The 22,725-nt window shown below is 28.5% G+C and overlaps 1 protein-coding gene across 1 annotated transcript in view; it reads left to right on the forward strand.

Moving 5' to 3' along the window:
• LOC143240974 (inactive hydroxysteroid dehydrogenase-like protein 1) overlaps positions 1-20,974 on the forward strand; it is a 32,589-nt gene extending 11,615 nt beyond the window's left edge. The window contains exons 3-8 of the mRNA XM_076484325.1: positions 178-291; positions 2,441-2,499; positions 6,861-6,940; positions 13,517-13,598; positions 17,991-18,218; positions 19,111-20,974. Coding sequence (XP_076340440.1) covers positions 178-291; positions 2,441-2,499; positions 6,861-6,940; positions 13,517-13,598; positions 17,991-18,218; positions 19,111-19,227 — 680 coding nt within the window. The 3' untranslated portion in view covers positions 19,228-20,974. The remainder of the gene's footprint in view (positions 1-177; positions 292-2,440; positions 2,500-6,860; positions 6,941-13,516; positions 13,599-17,990; positions 18,219-19,110) is intronic.
• Positions 20,975-22,725: the final 1,751 nt, after the last annotated feature.

A 22,725-nucleotide genomic window follows, 5' to 3' on the forward strand; every position in this document is an offset into this window, starting at 1 on the left:
AATTTTAGTTATTAGATAAATTATACAACATTTTAGTTTTTATGAAAAATAATGGATTCAAAGTGTCTTCAGTCATGTTACATTTTTTAAAAAATATATTTAGTATAGCTACATATACAGGAAAAACATTTTATTTGGTATATTATAATCACTTAAACTGAAATTATTTTCACATAGAGAGAGATTTTCATATTTCTACCAGCATCATCCAAGCTGACTTCACTGAAGGTACTAGAAGCCTGTATACTAACATAAAGGAACAGTTAGCAGATAAAGAAATTGGAATTTTGGGTGAGTTTATTACTTTTAATTTCCATCCTCTTTGGCAGCATTGTACATGTGTATTTGGATTTTGCACTTTGGTTTTCCTACCTAGTGTTCTTATGTGAAAGCTTGTGTATAAATTATTTTTTATAGATGTTTTTTTGTGTGAAAAAATCTTGATTCAAGATTGTCTATTGTTTGTAGTCATATTAAAGTTTCAGCAGAAGTTGTAAATTGTAATTTTTTTAAAACAAGTAGTTTTTGCATCTAAGTTACTGTAAACCATTCTGTGTTGATGTCTGCATTCATGCTGTCAATAAAACATGATTCATAACATTTTGAATATTCTTCACATGTTGCAGATCCTTGCATCACTTACCTCCAATTTACTACTTTCCTTTTTTCCACATAACTTATTGTTTGTGTTTTAGAAAATACATATTTTTTTCTAGGTGATTCCATTTTTATGTGTATTTGTCCAAATGGGATTGTTGCTTGTTCAAGAACTTTGTGTTTGCCTTAGACACATATCAACTCTTTACAATGGAGATCCATGAAAGAAATTTCCCTCTGGAAGTGGACAATGTATGCCATATGGTTGCAGATATCTTGATAGATACCTTTGCCATCTCTATGTGAAGTTAGATACTAGTTCTCACTAGATGTCTTAGCTATAACCAGAATTGGGATCAGTTATGTTTCATTACTTTGTCAATAATACATCCATTGGACTGCCCTCAAGCTGTTCAGTCCTGTCTTTGGTACAGTGTGTTTTTTATTTAGTTTCTCTCTAAGATACCCACCAATTAGGATGGTTTAATATACCCTGTATTTTTAGGTAAAGATAAGAATGACTGGAACCCCTGGAATATGTCTTCCAATAATATTTGACTGGGCTGTTTCCTTAAGAACCTTTCACTATAGGAGCAAAATATAGTATTCTTTCTATAATTTTTAAACTACCATCTAACTTCACAATATTGGTATCCTTTCAATGTTTAGTAAGTATTTGGACTTGTGACATGAAAAATAGCCTGATACATGGCATCATGTTTAACAAGAAACAAACAAACCCAATGGTGGGTATAATAGATACAATAAACTAGTAGTGTTACTACTTTCTTTCTCTCTCTCTCTCTTTTTTTTGTTTTTGCAAGCTGAAGGCCCTACTCTGACTGTTTGGCTACATCTTTAAGTGGTGGTTGTCTACACTATTGTTTCCTGCACTATAATGCATAATTTATTTTTTAATATCATTTTTAGTCTTGCTAATTCTTACCTCCTTTTCAATTCTGGACATTCTGGATTACAATGTTTTTGGAGTAGGATTGGCTACCTTATATGAATGTTATATTCCACCCAACTTCCAGGTTTTCATACCTACTGCAACTTTCAATAAAATCTGAAATGTGGTGAGGAAGTCTAGATGTTATAAAACCCTCTGACATAATAAGTCACATACAAGGTAGAGTGGGAATTAAACATAAATGATGCAAACTCTGCAATGCATAATCTAGACATTCAAGGTTTTGAAGTCATACTTTGTTGACATCATGAGTACAAACTCAAGAAGAAAGTGCATATTTGAAGTTCATTTTAATTCTAAAAATTTAAAATGTTATTCCAAACAAACTGCATTGTTTCTAAACAGAGATTACTAATTAGTATTAATTCCACGCTGAAAGTGAAAGTATTTACTTAATAATGAAAATTAAATTTAAATAAGGATCAAAAACTGATTTTTACTGTGAAATAATTTGGCAATAAAAATTGAGATGCAAAATAATCTCTCTTTTTGTGTTCTCAAGATGGCTGATATTGGTATTAAAACAAAGTACAGGACAATGTTTCAACCTCATTAGGTTAACTGATAAAGTCAAATTATGAACAGTAATGCATTTTTTTTAAATCTAAAATATAGTTGAATTTACAAACATAGTAGTTTTTTTGTTATTTCTTGTGAACAAAAATTATTTGAATGAATATGGATTTACATACACAACAGTTGAGAACCGTAATACATTAACTACTGAGTGAAACAATAAAGATTTGAATTAAAATCCTAATGCATGAAATACTGAGTAAAACAATAAATATAGCTTTTAATTATTGTAATTTTAGTTAGTTTATTTTATTTTGTCACTAAAATAAAATTTATATATTTTTTCTTAAATAGTTAACAATGTTGGTGTAATGTATGATTATCCAAGCTATTTTCTGGAAGTTCCTGAGACAGTAAGTGAATGTGTCATTTATTTAACTTCATAAGGTTTGCTAGTTATTTTGATTTAAAAGATGAATCCTCAATTATATGAACAGATTTGTTTTTGTGTGCAGTTATGGATAGGAAATATTAGAAGTTATGAATTCAGTCACCTGTGTTTATAAGATCTTTGTCTCAAAGTACTATTTGTAAGAATTTAATAATACTAAATATTATTTGGTAATTTGTACAAGTAATTAGGCTCAGTACTAAATTATATTACTTGTTTAAGACCTACATTACGAACCTAGCTGGAGACTTGCAGGGAAAAAATAATGAGGAGGCATACCTAATACACAGAGAATGGCATTTAAATAAAGGAGGCATGGAATATGTCAATGAAAAGCTTGCCTTTGATTGATGTTACATAATCTATTCTGGAAAAGAAGAATACAATACACCTTATACCAGCATGTGTTAGTGAACCATCCACATTGTACATTACTGTGTTTGTGATGTCATTTTGTGGGGTTCTTGCATTTCACTGTGTAAATCAACCAGGACTGGGTTTTACAAAACTAACTTAGAACATATGACATCTATAACTAATTCATGGTACTTTAATTTAATGACAGTAGCATAAGACAACAAACAGGACAAGTTTATTTGAATTTAAAATATTCATGATGGTAGTGATTTATTTTATTCTAGAAATTTTATATTAGACTGAATAAATCTTCAACTACCAATCAATGGATGGACTAGTTACATGTAATTCTGATTTTAATGTATGAATCAACAGTGCTTCTTTCATATGTAGATTTGTCATTACTAGTTGCATGTAATTCTGATTTTAATGTATGAATCAACAGTGCTTCTTTCATATGTAGATTTGTCATTACTAGTTACATGTAATTCTGATTTTAATGTATGAATCAACAGTGCTTCTTTCATATGTAGATTTGTCATTACTAGTTACATGTAATTCTGATTTTAATGTATGAATCAACAGTGCTTCTTTCATATGTAGATTTGTCATTACTAGTTACATGTAATTCTGATTTTAATGTATGAATCAACAGTGCTTCTTTCATATGTAGATTTGTCATTACTAGTTACATGTAATTCTGATTTTAATGTATGAATCAACAGTGCTTCTTTCATATGTAGATTTGTCATTGTTGTACTTGGACAGGATCATAAATATTGGTCAGTGTTATCTTATACTAAATTTATTGTCACTTCACATGCTTTTCTTGGTGGTAAATCAGATATACCTAAAACTGTTTCTAGGACAATTAAATCTATAATAGTATTTGATGCTATTAAAGGTGATATTCTTCCCTTAGATTTGAAAACAATTTTGTAGACTGTGTTTTGGTCTAAACATTGCATGCAAATCTGTTTGGGTGTAAGCTCTACAAGAAAGTTTGTGTAATTGATTCATTACTAACATCTCAGATTTCCTTGTGTAGAGTAGAGCAATATATATGGTTAGACTTCATAATATTCACTATGAGATGCTGCATTGTCTCTCGTTACAACTGTGAGCAATGGCACCAATTTAGACATGATTTTGCCAAGGGCTTACCCCTAATACTGGACAGTGTCATTGGTGAGAGTGACACTGTCCACCTTAGTTCTTTTTTAAATTTGTAAAGGACATTAGCATTTTTAATTTTGTTCAACTTTTTTGTCAGAATTAGCCATTGTTTTACTTTAACCTGATTTTCTTTTACATGTTTTAATAATTTTACTCTTTATTTTTTACTATTTGTTTGGCACAGATAGCTTAGTTGTTTTGGACCAATAAATGCCTTAGAAAAGAATTGAATAGTCACTGATAATGTTCAGATTCAGAGTATTTTGTTCAGTTCCTGGCTTCTTAACTTAGGAAAGACATTAAATAGTTTTGAAAAGGTTCTTAGAAGGTTTAAAAGAATGGTTCCTAGGATGGAGGGATCATCATACGAGGAGTGGCTGAAATCTCTCAAATGGTTTTCTTTTGAAAAAAGTTTGAGGATGGAATCTGATTGAGGTTTTTAAGATTGTAAAGGAAAATGATAGTGTTGATGCATCATCTTTTTTTGTGTTTGACAGTGAGAACAGTAGGGCTAGGAACACAAATATAAATAGTGGCAGCATAATAGTCATCATTGGCTAAGAAAATTTCTAATTTCTGACAGAGTATTTGGCCTTTGGAATGGTTTGCCTTCAGATGTTGTAGAGGCAGTAAGTTTAAGGGAGTTTAAGAAGGTTCTTTAAGTATATGAATGGTAAGGGCTAGATTTAAGATTTTTTTATTTATTTTCCTAATTATTTTAACTTAGTTTAGAGAATGGAACAGCTTGGATGGACCATTAGGTCCCATGTTTTTTCAAAATATGTTATATATGTAAGCTGGTTATTAAAATTGTTTTATTTGACAGTAAAATTAATACTATTATGACAATTATTGTTTCAGACATTTCTCCCCTGTAGATTAAAGTGAATGTGTCACAATGTTTTGGAGCATTATTTTCAAAACATTTTATAAAATAACATTCTTACTACTTACGTCAATGAGACCAACATCAAAACATAGCATATAAGCTAAATTTCAAAAGTATATATGTTTTAATTTTGTAATTTAAAAGGAAATGTAAAGAAAATGTGAAACATTAGTTTTTTGTTACATAACACATACAGTTGTTTTATTGCTCATTTTTTATTTTATTATGCCAATCATACATGTACAAGTATATAAAAAATTATAAACTCTAATTTGAAGTAAAAACGAGCTAAATATAAAATAAGAACCTCCTAACTCTATGATATGCTGAGATATCAATATATTTAGCAAATCTACTAGAATGTCTTTGCCCTTCAAATCAGTCATTTCAAAGTTCTTAATTAGTACCATCTACTACTAAGTAGCTCAAGTTTATAACCAACTGAAATAGGATTTTTCTCTCTATGTAATTTGCTGAAACTGTAAATGTGTTATTGGTAAGTTGTTGCTCTGAATAGGAATGAGATTTTTTTCACTACACATTTATCTTATTTAGAGATTCTTCTAAATTACAGGGATTTTGAGTATACTAGTACAGTACTTTGATAATTTTTGAAGCCTACAAAAATTGCACATCCCACTGGCAAGACTAAATGAGGCTTAGCATTTTACAATGCACAAGCACAATATCTCGTAACATGGGTATTTACTCAAAATCAATGTTTTTAATTGTGTTTCTCATTTACTATTTCTGTTTTAAGAAATATAACTGAAATTTAAACATTTATGACTCAATAGTAATATGTATATGTAAAGTCCAGTAGTTGAAATATCACTGGAATTTTTAATATACTTATTATAGTTACATTTGTGTTTTGTAGGCCATACTTAGTTTTACCTACTGCACTTGTGTTATTCTAATTGTTTAAACTGAAGTAAATTTAAAATCACATTATAACACATTCAAAAATTTTACAGCTTTAGAACTAAAGGGTAATAAAGGTAGTAAATTTTATAATTATGACCCCAAATAACATCTTCATATAAATTTCTTCTATGGGGATGTTGATATACATTTTGTATTAAAAAATGTAAAAACAAGTCACAAGTTAATACTATGGATCAATTTAACTAGTTCATCCATTACCTGGACAATAACAAGTTCAATGACTTATTGTTACAAGTATTTTTTTTTGTCTGTTGGTATGAGTTAAATGTACTTAAAGTAATATTAGTTTTTCAATCTAAATATCAAGATGGAATGTTATTTTTGTTTATTTTGTAAATATCACATTGGTAATTTGAATATTTTTACACCATCCTTGTTTTTCACTCAAATATAAAAATACTAGATGTAATTGGACAAGTTTACAAAGCAGTCAGTTTAGATAAAGTTTGAATTTATATAATATATTCCAAAGGAGAAAAAGGTAGCTCTTTAAATTTTGTAGAAAAGGAAAGAGGTAGATTATCTTTTAAACTTGTTGTTTCTGTACTTGTGAAAAAATTTTGAAAGTATTTCAGCATTATATATTTATCACCTGTTATGTCATGCATTCTGTATAAAAACTTGCCACTGGCAGCTTATGTGCTTTTCATGTGTCTGAATCGTTATTGTAAAACCTTTTGCTCCTAATTACAAACTTAGTTTATTTTGTTTTTTGTAGTGTATTTCCGTGTTGAACTGTGTATTTTCTGAATTGCATCCTATTTTACAATTGTGTACATGTATATTGATCAGTAGTGCATTTGAATTTTATGCTCTTAAGACATGAATACAGCATTTACAGTAATCTGGAAATAAATAATTAGTACAAATGGGTGTTATTGTTTTTATTTTCTTGTGCCAGTAACTGAATTTGGAAACAGAGGCTGGTTTAAATTAATAATTTTTATTTTTAGAAACTGTGGCAGTGTATCAATGTCAATATGACTTCTGTTACTATGATGACATATATGGTTTTGCCACAGATGGTTCAACGGTAAGCTTATTTTTAATGACTTGACTTTCTAAAGATATATGCATTAAGTGATTTATGTTTGGTATGTGTGTGGTATGGTATAAAACATGGAAAAGTTAAGTTTCATTTGTTCTGTTCAGAAAGTATAAAATAAAACAAGGGTATCTCTCCCATATAAGAAATTGTTTGCTAGTTTTTTGTCAAACCTGTGTGATAATAAACAGAACTTTTATAATATTATATTTAAAAGTTGTAGAGTAAAACAAATATACATCTCCAATATAAGCTTTATTAATAATTGGCTAATGTTTTTGTTTTTCTTTCATACTGTTTGTAAAGTTAAGCTGGGCTTTATATTACTACTAAAAAAGGTTTTCTATTGCAATAAGTATTTTGTGATAAATTTCACATTCATAAAGTTATGGTGCCATGTTTTTTATTTTGATTGGGTTGTTTTTATAATGCTTTATACATTATATGTTGGCAATGTTACTGGAGAATGCTGTGGATTTCATTGTAATACTTAGCTTGTGTTTTAAGATCAGAAAATTATTTTTTACAAGTCATTTTAGTTTATTTCTGAAGATTTTATTTTAGACAAATTTTTTTCCTAGTAAATGTATTCTTTTATTTTTAATTTATTATTTTGTGCATGAGATTAGTGGTTAGCTTTTTGTGGTAAATATTACAAATTTTTGTAATTCATATTTAGCCTACACTTATCTAACTTTTTACTTTTTATTTTACTATATTACTTGGGTTGAAGAGCTTAGGATAATAGGTGTCATACCAGTGAACACATTTCAAGACTAAAATTGTGTTTCATAAAAGTGACAGTCAATTCAGTCAATTTTATTCTGTGGTTCAAGAAATGTGTCAAAACTTTTAGTGGCAGGTACTGCTAGTTAGGTGCCTTCCTTCTGCTTAGTAGTTCAGAATTATGAATTGTTATTTTGAGAAATACAATTGTACAAAAAATGTGGATTTCAGTTGTTTGAGGAATGTAAATATGCTGAGCTCTTATTGTAAGGTTCTTGGTCTGTTAGAATTATGTTGTTTATAATAGATTATTTAATTTTTGTCTTGTCAGTTGTACTTAGACAACTTGAATTTTGTGTTGTTTTGGTAACCTTACTCTTGATGTGTAATTTATTACATATAACAACATTGCTGTGAAGGATGGTTAAGTTCTAATGGAAAATGCACAACACCATTTAACCCTTTCATAATAGGTCACAGGTCACTGCATTTGTTGACTTACATCTAAAATTTTATTGAACTACTATTTTATAAATTTATGTAAAGAAGTCTGAAATCAAACTGTGGATTATAGCTCAAATTTTTATATTATGTATGAGTTAATTTCTTAAATGTAAATATTTAAAGAATCTACCTAAATATAGATTTTCGTGAGTCATGTGATATGATGAATGCAACACTAATTACAAATTAGATGTTTGTAATGTCAAAGTACAAAGTAAGTGGTTTTGTACAGATTAGGAACTCAAATTGCCAATATTAAAAACTAGAATATAACATAACCTCATGTCTATTTATTTTGCTGAGATATGGCTTATGTACTGAATCAAACACAGTGGCACTGTTCATCTCTTCACATTTGTAGAAATAGTCCCTTATATACTCTACAATATATGACATGTGAATAACCAATCGCCAGCTCAGAAAGTTACACTAGTAGTTTTGTCAGTCATTGTAATCTGTGAAAAACTACCCCATTCTTTTGTTCCAAGATTTAAATGAGGTAGGTACTGTCTTTAGTCTATTTGAAGTTTTTTTTTGTTAAACCTAAATACAGCTTAGTTATTAAGCTTAATAAATTATAGTGAATTGTATGGTATTAGTACACTTATTTATGGTAAGTACAATATTGTATTTTTGTGTGGTTCAGGGGATAAGTGTACTGTTTCACTATTAAACAGTTTTACAATCTTTTAAGAATCATAATGTAAGCCTTTTACAAAGTGGAAGAAAATGGCTGTCTCTTAAAATACTTAACATGTCAATTTATGGCACATTTGATTTATAAGTATCTGTATTCGTTAGACTCTTGATTATTAATATGAGTATTTTATATATCCATATTTTAATTTGCTTTAAGATATAATTGTATCATTTAATTGGTAACAATTCTATGATATCAGTATAATTATTTGATTTTTTTTGTTATTCACCTGTGTATATAAAACATTTTGTGTGATATCCTTGACATGTAAAATTTTAAAAGGCTTATCAACCTATGTCCAGCAACAACAGAGTTCAGAGGTCATAGCTAGAACAGATAATTGTTTGCTTTACTTCTTTATTTTAAGAAAAAGTTTCATAAATTATTTCTAAATTGGAATATTCTGTATACATATATATTGTAATAATTAAAATGTTACTGTATAATACAAAATACTAGTTCACTAAAGTACAACAAAGATTGGGCAGTTTTTATATTATTGGATATTGTAGCATGAAAATGAGTGAACCACTTCAGTGCAACTTATGTAATTTTAGCTAGGCATGACTAGAAGATCAATATAATAAAAGATAATACACAATGTTAGGAGACTTTAGATACTTAGACTAAACATTTATATTTTTGTGTTAGAATATTTAGTCATCCGAGTACAAAAACAAAAAATCAGTTTACTTCCTAATTTTTTTATGATGGTTATGAGGTCAGTCAGTTGATGGACCCAACATAGGATAGAGAAGATTACATAAAATATAAAGTCTTACTGAAAACAAACATTTGAAATGTAGTTAGGACATTTTAGAGATTACACAGTTAATATTTGATATTTTGGAGATGAGAAAGTTTTACAATCATAACATGAAATCAGTTTGCACTTGGACCAGTAACCAAACACTTTATTTTTCACAACCAAATTTCAGTAAAAATATATCATTAAAAAATCTGATTTTTTTTGTGCACAAAAAAAAACTTAATCTTTATTAAAACTATGCCAAATTTTATGAAGGTATGTATACTCTATGAAAATTTATGGAGTAATATCCTAATGTCAGATGTGTAATTGAACTCTTGTGTATCATACTGAGCCTGTTGCAAGAGGATTAAGGTAACCAGGCCACTATTAGGAAACATCAAATTTGTATGGATTAAAGTTTTGACACTTGGTGTCCTTCTTAGTTCAACTACTGTACAGAAGGTGATCTGCTGTATTGTTTATACACATGAAAGTATATATTCTTGCATTCATATAAACTTTTTGCTTCCTAATAGTGAATCTAAACTTTAATTTTTTAAGCAGTTTTGTTCTCTTTTCAGTCATGATTTGAGTTTTAAAAAAACAACTTTACTACAGTATTCCTTATACATTGCCATATTGATAATAGTTAGGAAAGGCTTGAGATAAAAATATAAATTACAATTTTTATTTAATAAGTCAGTCTTTTTATCATTTTTCCATCAAAACTTGTGATACTTGTATGTATGCATTCTCAATTTTTAGAGAAATACCTCTAATTGATTCAGTATCTGTGAAACTATACATGATAATAATTAGTGTAATTCTGAATTTATTTGTGTGTTTGTTCACAAAAATTGGTAAAGTTATAATAAACATTACAGGTATGTTGTACACAAGATATTTTGATGAAGAATTATTCCTAAAGATTTGTCTGTGAATTTCCATATTCACTACTGAGTTAGTCTGAGTGAAAGGTGTTTTTTATGCTAAGAAGTAAAATAGTTCTTCTCATCTGAGTTTTCTATTTCTTTTTAATGGATAACTTCTAGAATCTAGGATCTCCTTAATGAAAAAATCAAAATTTTATCTCTTATTTTCCCCAGCCTAAAATGTGACTGTAGTAAAACTGTCAGTATACAATGCAGTGAAAAGTTGACAAATGTGAAATACAGTGAATAACATTTTGTCCTCTGAACTGTCTCAAGTACTGGTCAGAAATAATCAAATTAATAATGTTAATTAACAGTCTCTACTTCAATTTTTCAAGTTTACCTTTTAATTTCATGATTTACTGTTTTATTTTTTGAAACTACTATTAGATTACTGCATGCAAAAAGAAACAAATTATGGTGGGAACTAATTACCTGTTTCCTGTAGAGCTAGTGTAAACAACAGCCATATTACACATGCTTGTGCCCAGAAAATGTTAGACATTTTACTTTACTGAGGTTTTGTCAAGATAAGCTAAGTTTTCAGTTTTGCACTTCAGTTAGAAAATATGTAGCAAAAAATAAAATATACAAGTTAAAACAAAGATTTGCAATATTTACTGTGTAATGAAGTTTGAACTCCAAAAGTTGTTATTCTTTCTCAAACATAGCCAAGCTTCGTAAATTTAGGAGTTCTAAAATAAAATTCATATAGCTTTCATATGCATTTTAGAACACAGGTGTATATTAGTTAGTAGAATATAATGTCTTAAATTGCTTTGATTTATTTGATTGATTAAGTAAGTTATAAATTGGTTAAAATTCCTTAAAGCTTGTAGCAATGACATATAATAGCCAACAAACAAAATTACATTAACTGATACTTTAAGATAGCAGCATCTTCCCAAATTTAAATATGAAATATTTATCAAATTAATTTAGTTTACCAATATTTTTATATTTTCTAAGACATTGACAACAAAATTTCTTTCTCGCTATGGGATTTTAAATACTGATTAAACGATACAAAAATTCAGTTATATATACAAGAAACTAAACAAGTAAAAGTATGTAGACATTATGAAATGTATGAAGTTTGTGCCTCGTAGATGCCTCTATTTTAGTCATTAAAAATATGGCATATGGTGAAGTTTTTTTTTTCTCAAATTACTGAGCTTTGTTGTCTTTCAGTATGAAACTGGTATTAATAATCAATGTTTCTAATTATGTTTCAATTGTGTGAAGGATATCAGCAGTGCAGTGCATAAAAATTACCAAAGTTTATGTGGAAGAATATATGTTTGTAAGGCTTAATTTTCACATCACTAATTATTTACAGAATCTAAAATACCTAAGGTTGCATGTGTGTTTTTTACTTTTTCTTTGTTTGTTTTATAGTGTATCCTTTTTCCTTATAAGTACCATGAATTATAGTGGTTAAATATGTTACATTAAAGTGGTTATTAGATCCTGTCAATATGATTACAGTCCATGATGACCGTGCATTTTGACAATAGCTTTGCAGTGTAATTTCCATTGCTAAATGCTTGATTGAAAGGCTATTTTGTCAAAACGTACAACTCCTCTCTCCATGCTTTTCATAATCCAACTAGCATGTCAAGGTGAAAGTTTCCCAGTGCCCATTTCAGTAGTCTGTTCACAAAGAAATTCATAAACACTACATCTTGTAACATGACTAGTGTGTCTTCATATATAATATTATTAATATATGTTCCATTCTCCAGCTGCTTAAGGTATGAAACTGTTGAAAGAGATGTGTTGTAAAATCATCATCATATACAAATAAATGACTTGTTACTTTTACAGATGTAGATTTCTCACAATTGTTTCACTCTGTTGTCTAAGGCATGTGGACAGCTTTAGCCCTGATATTTTGTTCATCTGTAACAAAACACACCATTTGCTTCCTACAGTTGGGGAATGACTTGTTGAAGGTCTTTTTTTAGATTGTCCTGGTGCCTCTTAAGTTGGTCTTAGCTGTTCTAAATCATAATCTGAAGAAATATTTGATATTAGTATCTAAATGTTTTCCATCATAAAGGGCTGTTTCATATGTTTTCCAAAACCAGTCAGTTGTTGGTTGTTTCAAACAACCTATGGATTGCCAGACAAATGTTAAATTGTACTTTTAATATGTAATATTCCTCCTCAACTTTATATTTGCTCTGATTATCATGTGAATTAATTCTTAACGCACTAAAAATTGTTTTAATGTAACATGTATAACATGGAAGGTTTTCTTGATAGGGCTTTTATTTCTAAAGAAATCTTTCACAAGAAATTGTAAGTTTAAGCTTTTTTCTTGGATGAAGAATATGAAAAAAAAAATCTGATGCTTCTAGTAACTTTTTTTATATATGTGTTTATGTTTGTTCGTTAACTCTTGAATTTCTAATGTAAGTACACTACCATATTTTTATTTTATGGAATAAATGTACTAGTTTATTAGTAAACAGTTTTACAGTCTCTTATACGAATCGTAATATAATCCTTTTATAAAGTGAATAAAGATAGCTGTCTCTTTCAAAATCCTTAGTATATCAGTATATGGCACTTTTTACTTATCTGTATTCATTAGACTCTTGATTGCTAAAGTGAGTACATAATGTATCCACATTTTAATTTCCCATAAGATATTAACAATTTTTCAATCATATGTGTGTGCATGTGTGTATTATGTAATATTCAATTTACTAAACCTCTCTCTATGAAAGTTTGGGCAATTAAAGTAAAAGTTCTGTAGAAGGTGTATGGTAGGTGTGTTTTGATCTTTTGGTAAAAAAAAGAACTTCAGAAAATCACTTGAACGTATGCTAATATTATAGGTTTTTACAAGAGAATTTCAAATTTTTTTAAAATATTGTATTACTAATCTAAGTTAGTATGCTATGGAGAGTATAGTTTTAAAACTGAATCCAATATTTTTGAAGCGGGAAAGGACTTGTCATCAATATGTCATCCATTTCATCATTCTATCCTCTCCCATTAATGGCAGCATATTCTGCATCAAAGGTAAGAATGTTATTGTAATGGTGAGTATTACATTAACCTGTTTATACTTTATGAATAATTTATATTCATCTGGAAAATAGCAGTTGTATATTGTGTCAAATAAAAATACGATATGATTTATTATATATTATAAAAGAGCAGTGTCTTCTAAGAGTTACAGTATGATAATAAACAGTTCTTACAACATTTTTTTATATTTGAATATGCATGCATTATTAATGCAGTGCTTATTGAAGCACCTTTATCAAATGATAAATTATGAAGATTCAAGATAAACTTCTGATACTTCTAGTCAAGCTAGAGTCAGTTTAACAACATGAATTTTCTCTTGTAGCAGAGCTGGGCACTTAGTAAAACTTGCAAATTGATTAATCATTGAGCATATTAATCAGTTACATTCAACTAATTGATTATTCTCATGTTAGTCTAATCTTCCTATTACCACCATGTTGTGGTTAATTTTAACCCCTTCTTGATGGGTTAAAGGCCATGTTATCACATTTGTTTACTTGCATTCAAAAGTTTATTGAACTACTATTTTATGAATTTATGTCAATAAGTTTGGAATCAAATAGTATATTTTATAATTCAAAATAACATTATGTGAGTTCTTAATTTAAAAGTAAATATTAAAAAAACACATTTAAATATAGATTTTACTGAGTCACATGGTATGTTGAATGTAACACTGTTTAAAATTGGATGTTTGTAATATCAAAATACTATATCTATAATTTTGTACAAATTAGGAACTCAATTTACTAATATCAAAAAGCTAGAATATAAAATAAGACTTTTTATCTATTTATTTTTCTGAGTTTTGGCTTTATGTACTGAATCAAACACAGTGGGCCCCTTCAACTCTTTTCATTTTTTAAAATAGTCCCTCGTATACTCTTACCAGAGTATATGACATATGAATAACCAATCAACAGATTAGAATGTCCCAAAAGTGTTTTTTTTGGCCATTTTAATCTGTGAAAAGCCGACCACATTTTTTCAATCCAAGTTTTCAAGGACATTGGTTGTGTCCTTAGTCTGCCAGTTTCGTTTTTTTTTTTTAAATCTAAATAAATCTCAGTTACTAAACAACCTATGTCCACCAACAACTGAATACAAAGGTTGTAGTGAGAAGTGATAATTGTTTGCTTTACTTCTTGATTTATTGTTCTATATTTAAGATAAATTTAACAATTTATTTCCAAATAGTAATAATCTATATGCATGTATATAATATATAATAATTAAAATGTAATTCTATATTACAAAATACTGATCCACTAAAACAGTCAAGACAGGGCAGACAAAATGTCAGTTTTATATTATTGGATATGTAACATGAATGCACATACACTGCATCAGTACAAGCTGTATAATATTTGGTAGGCATGACTGGAAGGTCAATATGATAAAAAAATAATAAATACATATGCAGATGTATGTAGCATTATGAGACTTAAGCTACTTAGAGTAAACATTTGCATATTTGTGTTACAACGTATATAGTATTTTTAGCATGAAAAAAGCATAATTTATATTTCAGTGATGTCGAGAAAACCCACTTGTAGAGAAATATATATGCAAAAATGGCTCATTTGGGTTGAGAAAATATTTTACGTAGAAAAGCGCTCTTCTACATAAAATGTTTTCTCAACCCAAACAAGCCGTTTTTGCATATATAATTTATATTTATTTCCTAATTTTTATGATGGTTATGAGGTTGGTTAAGTGACATACTTTACATAGTTAAAGTATAGAAAAAACAAATTATAAAGTCTTACTGCAACCAACATTTGAAATGCACTTGGGAGGTTTTAGAGATTACACAAATAATATCTGAAACTTTTTGGGATGAATGTTTTTTTTAATCATAACATAACGTCACTTTTCAATCAGACTTGTAACAAAATACTATTTTCACAAAGAAAGCTTTAATAAATATATTTCATAAAAAAACTTATTTTTTTGTATACAAAATATTTATAATATTTACTAAAAGTCTATTAAATTTTGTGAAGATACACTTGCTGTATCAAAGTTATACTGCAAATACTTAATGCATATAAATATGTAGACAAATTGGTGTATATTATACTGAACCCACAGTAGTATTTAGTGTGATAGGTGTTTTGAATTACTGATTGTTTTATTTTAAGCTATTGTATATGAAAGTTTCATATACACAGTCTAGTATGAGACCTGTACCAAACTTGGGATATGATAATCATTCAGTGGATTTCTCTTTACAGATTTTCACATGACTAAAACTACTACTTTTTTGTACTTAAAAATAACTCTTACCTCATTAGAGTGATTATAAATTAAACACTAAACCTAATATACTTTGGCTTGTATTGGATGTTACTCTTGTGTGTACAATTTAAAAATGTTTGTAGCTTTGTCAGTAGAGTTAGAGATGGTATGTGACCAGTCAAATTGGGAAAAGTTGAGAAAACAGAACAGGATTCTTCCAGAAAACAGACATTTATTACTAATTAGAATAATTCTTTGTTTGATACCAATTAGACTAGTTCTCTGTTTTAAAAAAAATGATATTTTTTACTGATTAGACTAACTCTTTATTTAAAAATGGGGATATTTATTACTAATTAGACTAATTCTTTGTTTAAAAATGGAGGTATTTGTTACTAATTACACTAACTCCTTGTTAGAAAAAAAAATTGGGATAGTGTAACAACTACTGTTATACTTTCATTTTAGTACCTACATTTGTTTCAGTTTGATGTGACATTGATAGATATATGTTGCAAGAGTCAACAGTATATATGTTTTGAGAAAACACTAGTGTGTCTTTGAATATTGTTGAACTTTGAGAATCTCATCTAATGAGTATATAAACTCACAACAAGAGACAAATAGAATATTTTTGGTCTGTTACAGTCAGTACACTATAAGTCTCAAAAGTTATAATTGTGACAAATGGTTTTTAATTAGAAAATTACAGATATTTGACTTGGAATATTTATAGATTTCAAACATTACAAACCATTTAACTTCAGATATTAGTATTTCTATAAGGACATCAAATATCTTCGTCAGTACAGAGACAGCTTACAAGAGGCTTGAGTGTGGTCAAGCTAGTTAGCTTAAGTGAGATTTAACAACATACTCAGAATTAATTTGCTCATCATGGACTTACACTGTCAATGAAATATTCAGTTCTAGACTGGTTAGAAGATTCTGTACAATTCTTATTTTTGTAAAACTTGTATATAAACCAATACTTTTAATAATGATTTGTAATAACTGTTGTTACAAATTTTATTGTTGTTTGTGTGGTAAAACATATTTGTGTTAAAAAAGAAATTTGTGTATCAATCTTGTTGGCAAATATCATAAGTTTGATACATATTAACATTTAATTAACTTGTAAAATTAAAATGGCTAGTTATTTGAAATAATGATACATAACATATGTAACATAATAAATCAGAGTCTTGTTCGAGATAAATTATGATATGTAACCATATTTATTACAAATTAGACTAAGTCTTTGGTAGGAAAAAAGAGGTATCATTGTGACTAATTAGACTTATCTTTTGTTAAAAATGGGAATATTTATTACTAATTAGAGTAATTCATTGTTAAAAATAATTGGCCCAGCATGGCCAGGTGGGTTAAGGCATTCCACTCGTAATCTCAGGATTGCGGGTTTGAATCCCCATCACAATATAGTGCCCCCATGGCCGAAAGGGCACGTTAGGTGTGATGGGGATTCAAACCTGCAATCCTCAGATTATGAGTGGAATGCCTTAACCCACCTTGTCATCACCAGCTGCCTTCCCTCTAGTCTTACACTGCTATATTATGGATGGCTAATGCAAATAGCCCTCATGCAGCTTTGTGCGAAATTAAAAAAACAAACAAAAACTGTTGCAAAATGAGAGAGTATAGTATTATAACGAACTGGATATCTGACTTCTGTATGTCATTACTACGTAAAAGTAACTGTAATATGAAATTAATAGCTTATTAACATTTTCATTATTTTTAATAAATAATTAATTTAGTTAGTGTTAGTAGTCTTGTAAAAATTTGTTAGAGGAAACTTGCAGAACTGTATTTTCAGCTTATTACAGGTTTTTGCATATTTTTGTGTGTAACACTTTATAATCCAGAATGTAACTCAGTAATGTGGTGTTCTTGAAGATGCTTATTATACTAAAGTGTGAAAATAGGAAAATTAGTATTGTGAGAAAAACTAAATTTTTACCAATCGCTCAGTTCTACTTGTTGCTTGGCTTGTTTGCAGAAGTGTTGCATGCATACATATTAGGCTTTCATGTTATTGGTCAGTGATTAGTTTGTTTAACTGGAGTTACAAATCTTGAGTGCACATACATGTCAGTATTTTTCTTTCCTTTATTGTAGGCATATGTGGATTGGTTTTCTCGAGCTTTAACTTATGAATACAAATCCAAAGGAATAAACATTCAGACACTCTTGCCATCCTACATATCAACCAAACTTACTCGCTTCAGTCATTTTTTACAAAGACCAGGTTACATTGTTCCTGATGCTCACAGTTTTGTAAACAGTGCACTTTGCACTGTTGGAACAACCAGTCGAACAACAGGATATTGGACACATGGCCTACAAGTTAGTATATCTTATAGGTTTTTAAAACTGATGCTTATATCTATATATTTATTTAGGTTATGGAAACTACTTTTACTTCTTTTTATTAATTTCTTTTAATAAGTAGTTTTTAGTAAGAAATTTGTGTATATACATATATGATGTTAACAGGTTAGTGGTTAAATTTAACATGATTTGTGTGAACAAGCAATTTTTTTAATTCATTTTTTAATTAATGACCAAATGTAATATTAGTTTTTTTGCTACACACAACAAAAAATGGTAGTTACTAAAATTATTCAATTTGTCAAGTTGTGTTTTGCATCTTCTTGAGGCTTGATTTATTACACTACCATCATAATATTTATTAAAAATGTAAGAAAAGGAGTTTATGAGATGATAGAAAATCATTTAAAACATGAAGTATGAAACACTATATATTTCTGAAAAACACATTAGAATTTAATTTTAAATGTTTCATAAATATTTACATTTATTCACCATAGCTGATTTTCACAGTGGAAGAAACTTGTAATTATCTTTTTCTACTTAAGTATAAAAGTACATTGTGCTAATACCATAATAGGTAGACAAAGAATAATTTATAAGCATAAAGAAGAGTTTGTTGTTCTCTATGGTGGAATGCATTGTGTTTCAACAGAATATATTTGAATAAGACAGATCAATGTTATGACAAACATGTAGTATGTTTCACCATCAATAAGACTTTTTTCCTTATACTTTTAAATCATTGTATTCATATTTATTATTACCCACTTTATACTCATGTAGTTTATAATTTGCTGTACAAAATATCTCAAATGTCTTTTCTCATTTCAGGTATAGTCCTTGAATGTTAAGCAAGTCGCTGACCTATTTTCTGATTGCGTATAATTATTTTTTTTTTTTCTAGTGGTGGTGGTATGAACACATGCCAGAAAGTTTGTGGAATCTATCTTCATGGGTGCTGTTACAGATGCTTGACAGTGGTGAGTTACATCTGGATCTGCAAAAAAACAAACATTCATAGCTACATTTCTGTGCAAGAATGTGTTTTGCTTTTGTAAAGGAATGCTATTTTTTGTTTTGTATACATATTGTTATTGTATAATGTATATAAATATAATAGGTGTTGTGAGATGTGCAGTAGGGACGTTATTCTTATTTTAATCTATAATTGACCAACTGTTAAGGAAAAATTGTTAAACTATTAAATGTGCATTTGTCATCTATAACATAGAAGTCAACTTTGTGTACAACTCCATTTTGTGGTATGGATTGCTAGCATGACACCTACTTGTTGTTTTTAGCCTTAGATAATAACTTTTTATCCAATCCAAAAAAATACTGTCTTCATATACATGAAAGCTTCTCTCCCAGTATCTAATTACACCTAAAAATTGCACCTACAACAAATAGTTGATTTTTATAATTAAAACAATTGACTGAGTCTGTGGTTTGATGTGGTTTTCACATTTCTTTTTATCTGTATTAACATAAGATGTAAATGGTCAGGAGAGGGAAGGTATAATATTGTAGAGGTTAAAAAACAATTAAACAAGTCAATTATTGTAAGTAAAGTCAAAAAAAGTTTAAAGTTCTTTGGTGTTTTTTTTTCCAATAAATAACTCAGTTCACCCTTGAAACATGTTGTTATAATATATGCAGTTATATATGTATATATAAATATGAACAAATACTTGAATGTACAAAAAATAAGACAAGATTGTCTTTTTTAATACATTTTGCTGTAAGGTAACATTGTGTAGCAAACAATAAATATTTACTTAAAATCATTGATATTAAGAGATTAACAGGCTGTTGTGATATGTAATATTTAGTTTATTTTAATAAGTGTTTGTATGCCCTAGAAATTAGCTTAATTGAAATTGAACAATGCAGTTCTTTAAAAGGACAAAATCCAGATATTATTGTAGGAACTTTGTACTTTTGTGCCTTAAAATTGTATGAACTAGTAAACTTGTAAGCTTTTATTAAGCTGTTTGAAATAATCACATGAGGTTACAAAAATTACGTTGCTCAGTTTTGAGGATTGAGAATTTGTTTCCATTTACTGTGTTGTTTTTAGTATCCTTAACCTGCCAAGTATTTCAGCTGCTACGGCAACTCCGAACCAAGTTCAAAATAAACTCTAATGCTTCTTCATTTTGTAACTTTTTTTGTGACTCCATTTTGGATCAAAAGTGAAACAATTTGTAAGTAGGTCAAATGCATGTATGGTGCTGACTTCTAGCATTGAAGTCAGGTATTATTGAGAATGAATTAACTCATCCATGGCACTGTTACTGATCAGCTTGAATGAGTTATTTCATCTATGGCACTGAACAGGTTATGCAAACTTTATAAACATTATATGTGCATTGTTCAGAAATTGATGGAAAGACAAAATGTTCATTATGACCATGATTTTACATACACAAGGTCAGTTTATAGTGATTTTCAAAGGTAGCTTTAAAATTAAACAGTTTAAAAGTTATTTATTATGTGGTTTTATGTTTTTACTAAATCTTATTTTTCATTTAATGTTTTGTAATACTGAATTATACAATTTGTCAGATGTGTCTTGAGATCTACTAGTTTAATCTGCAAGATGAGATGATAAAATCAACATCATACATGTATTGTTTTAATTTTATGGAGTTTAATTTGATAATTATGTTTAATTTCAATATAATAAGCTTTGCATTTTCAAACTTTGTAGGATTGTTTGTGTGTAAACTAACATTTGGAATTAAAACTATGAAATTTAAATAAAATTACCAGGACTGAATTTAGGTGATAGAACACAACATTAATTTCAAGCATTGTAGTATTTGAAAGGAAATCTCAATATACAAAAAGCTGATAATAATTTGAAGAACTTTGTTGTTGCATTAGAAATTTAAAGGAACCATCCATAAAAAAATTTTAAACACAACTTTGACTATTCATACAAATGAATCAACTTCAATTAATATTGTAATTGTGTTTGAATTTTATTACTTTCCTTATATAATAAAAATAATACAACACAGTATTACAAATCATTATTTTTTAAATAATTGGATTTCTTTTCTTTTTTTTGTATTTTAAAAAAAAAGGTTCACCTTTACAAATCTCTCAGTTATAGGGTATAATATTTTTCCTAGTCCTGTACCACATGTATTATCAGTATAAATTATCTTGATGTACTACAAGTTAAAGCAAGGTTGTCATTACAAACATTTGTACAAGAGCTGGAGACTTAGTTCTCCAAGTATTCATTACCTCCCCAGTAGAAAAGAAAATGAGTAATCAAGAAACACGTGTAAAAATATTGACGTGGTTTTTGCACACAATTATACATTTATTAGTGTAATTGTATATTTGATGGATATGCATTCTAGTATTGTTTCACACAATATGATAGGTTGTTGACATTAACATAAACTTAGAAATGAAATTTTTATGAAGTAAACAGCAGTGGAAAGAAACTTGTTACAGTAATTAAACATTCTTTTAAAAGTTTTCAGTATTTTAGAACACGTTAAATAGATTGTCACACTAATAGATGCATATGTATCCTTGTGAATTTTATAACTTTGTTCAAATAATAGATGTGTAGTTGTCATGGAACTTCTGCATATGTAAATGCTGTAAGATGTTATAATTGATAAATCAATTTGTTTAATAGTAAAGGCTTAACAGTACTGAAACACTTGTATCGTTTGTTTCACAATAGTATATTTCTCATAATGTTGTGGAGGATTAAACAAGCAGTGTGTGAAAATTCATATATTCAGTTCCCTTTGGGAATGTCATTTACTAAATTTTACTTGTAATCCTAACTTGGGTTGATGGTTAACATCCTAAACATTGGTTCGTCTCCCATTGATGTAAAGAAAATACTTATTGCACTCTGCACATTGTGGTCATGGGTATATTATAAAAATCTTTATTAAACCCTCTCTTTCAATTAGAGGATCCCAAACGTTGGCTTTGGGTGTTGTTGACTAACTGCTTTTCATCTAACTCATGAAGTCAGCTTAACAGTATGCAAGATTCTTAAACAAATCATTGCAGTAAGAAGCAATTTTTGAGTGGTCAAATTTGACACATGATGTGTGAAAAGCAAACTACGAGCATGCAAAACATTATTTCTAGGGAAATCTGGGGTTATGTTCCCCAAAAATGGTTTCGAGAATTCAAAAATATAAGGTTGATTTTTGCAGACAACAAAACATAAGGTATTCAATTAAAAGAAACAACTTTTAATACATAAGCAAAACCTATACAGGTTATGACCTACTTGGCATTGCCGCATCTTACCGTTTTGATATTAATAAACAGAAAACTCTACTGGTGGACTGTTTTAATTTTAATACACAAAATAAAAATAAAAACAACAGAAGATATATATGTTTTAACATTTCCTAGTTTATCTTAAACTTGAAACTTTGGGAAATGTGGAAGGAAATAGTTTTTCTTTGTTGTGGTAAAAATTTTCAAATTCGCAAGTGGCTAATATCACATCTAAAATAAATTTTTT

The sequence above is a fragment of the Tachypleus tridentatus genome, chromosome 2, assembly GCF_004210375.1.
Source record: "Tachypleus tridentatus isolate NWPU-2018 chromosome 2, ASM421037v1, whole genome shotgun sequence".
Lineage (NCBI taxonomy): Eukaryota > Metazoa > Arthropoda > Merostomata > Xiphosura > Limulidae > Tachypleus > Tachypleus tridentatus.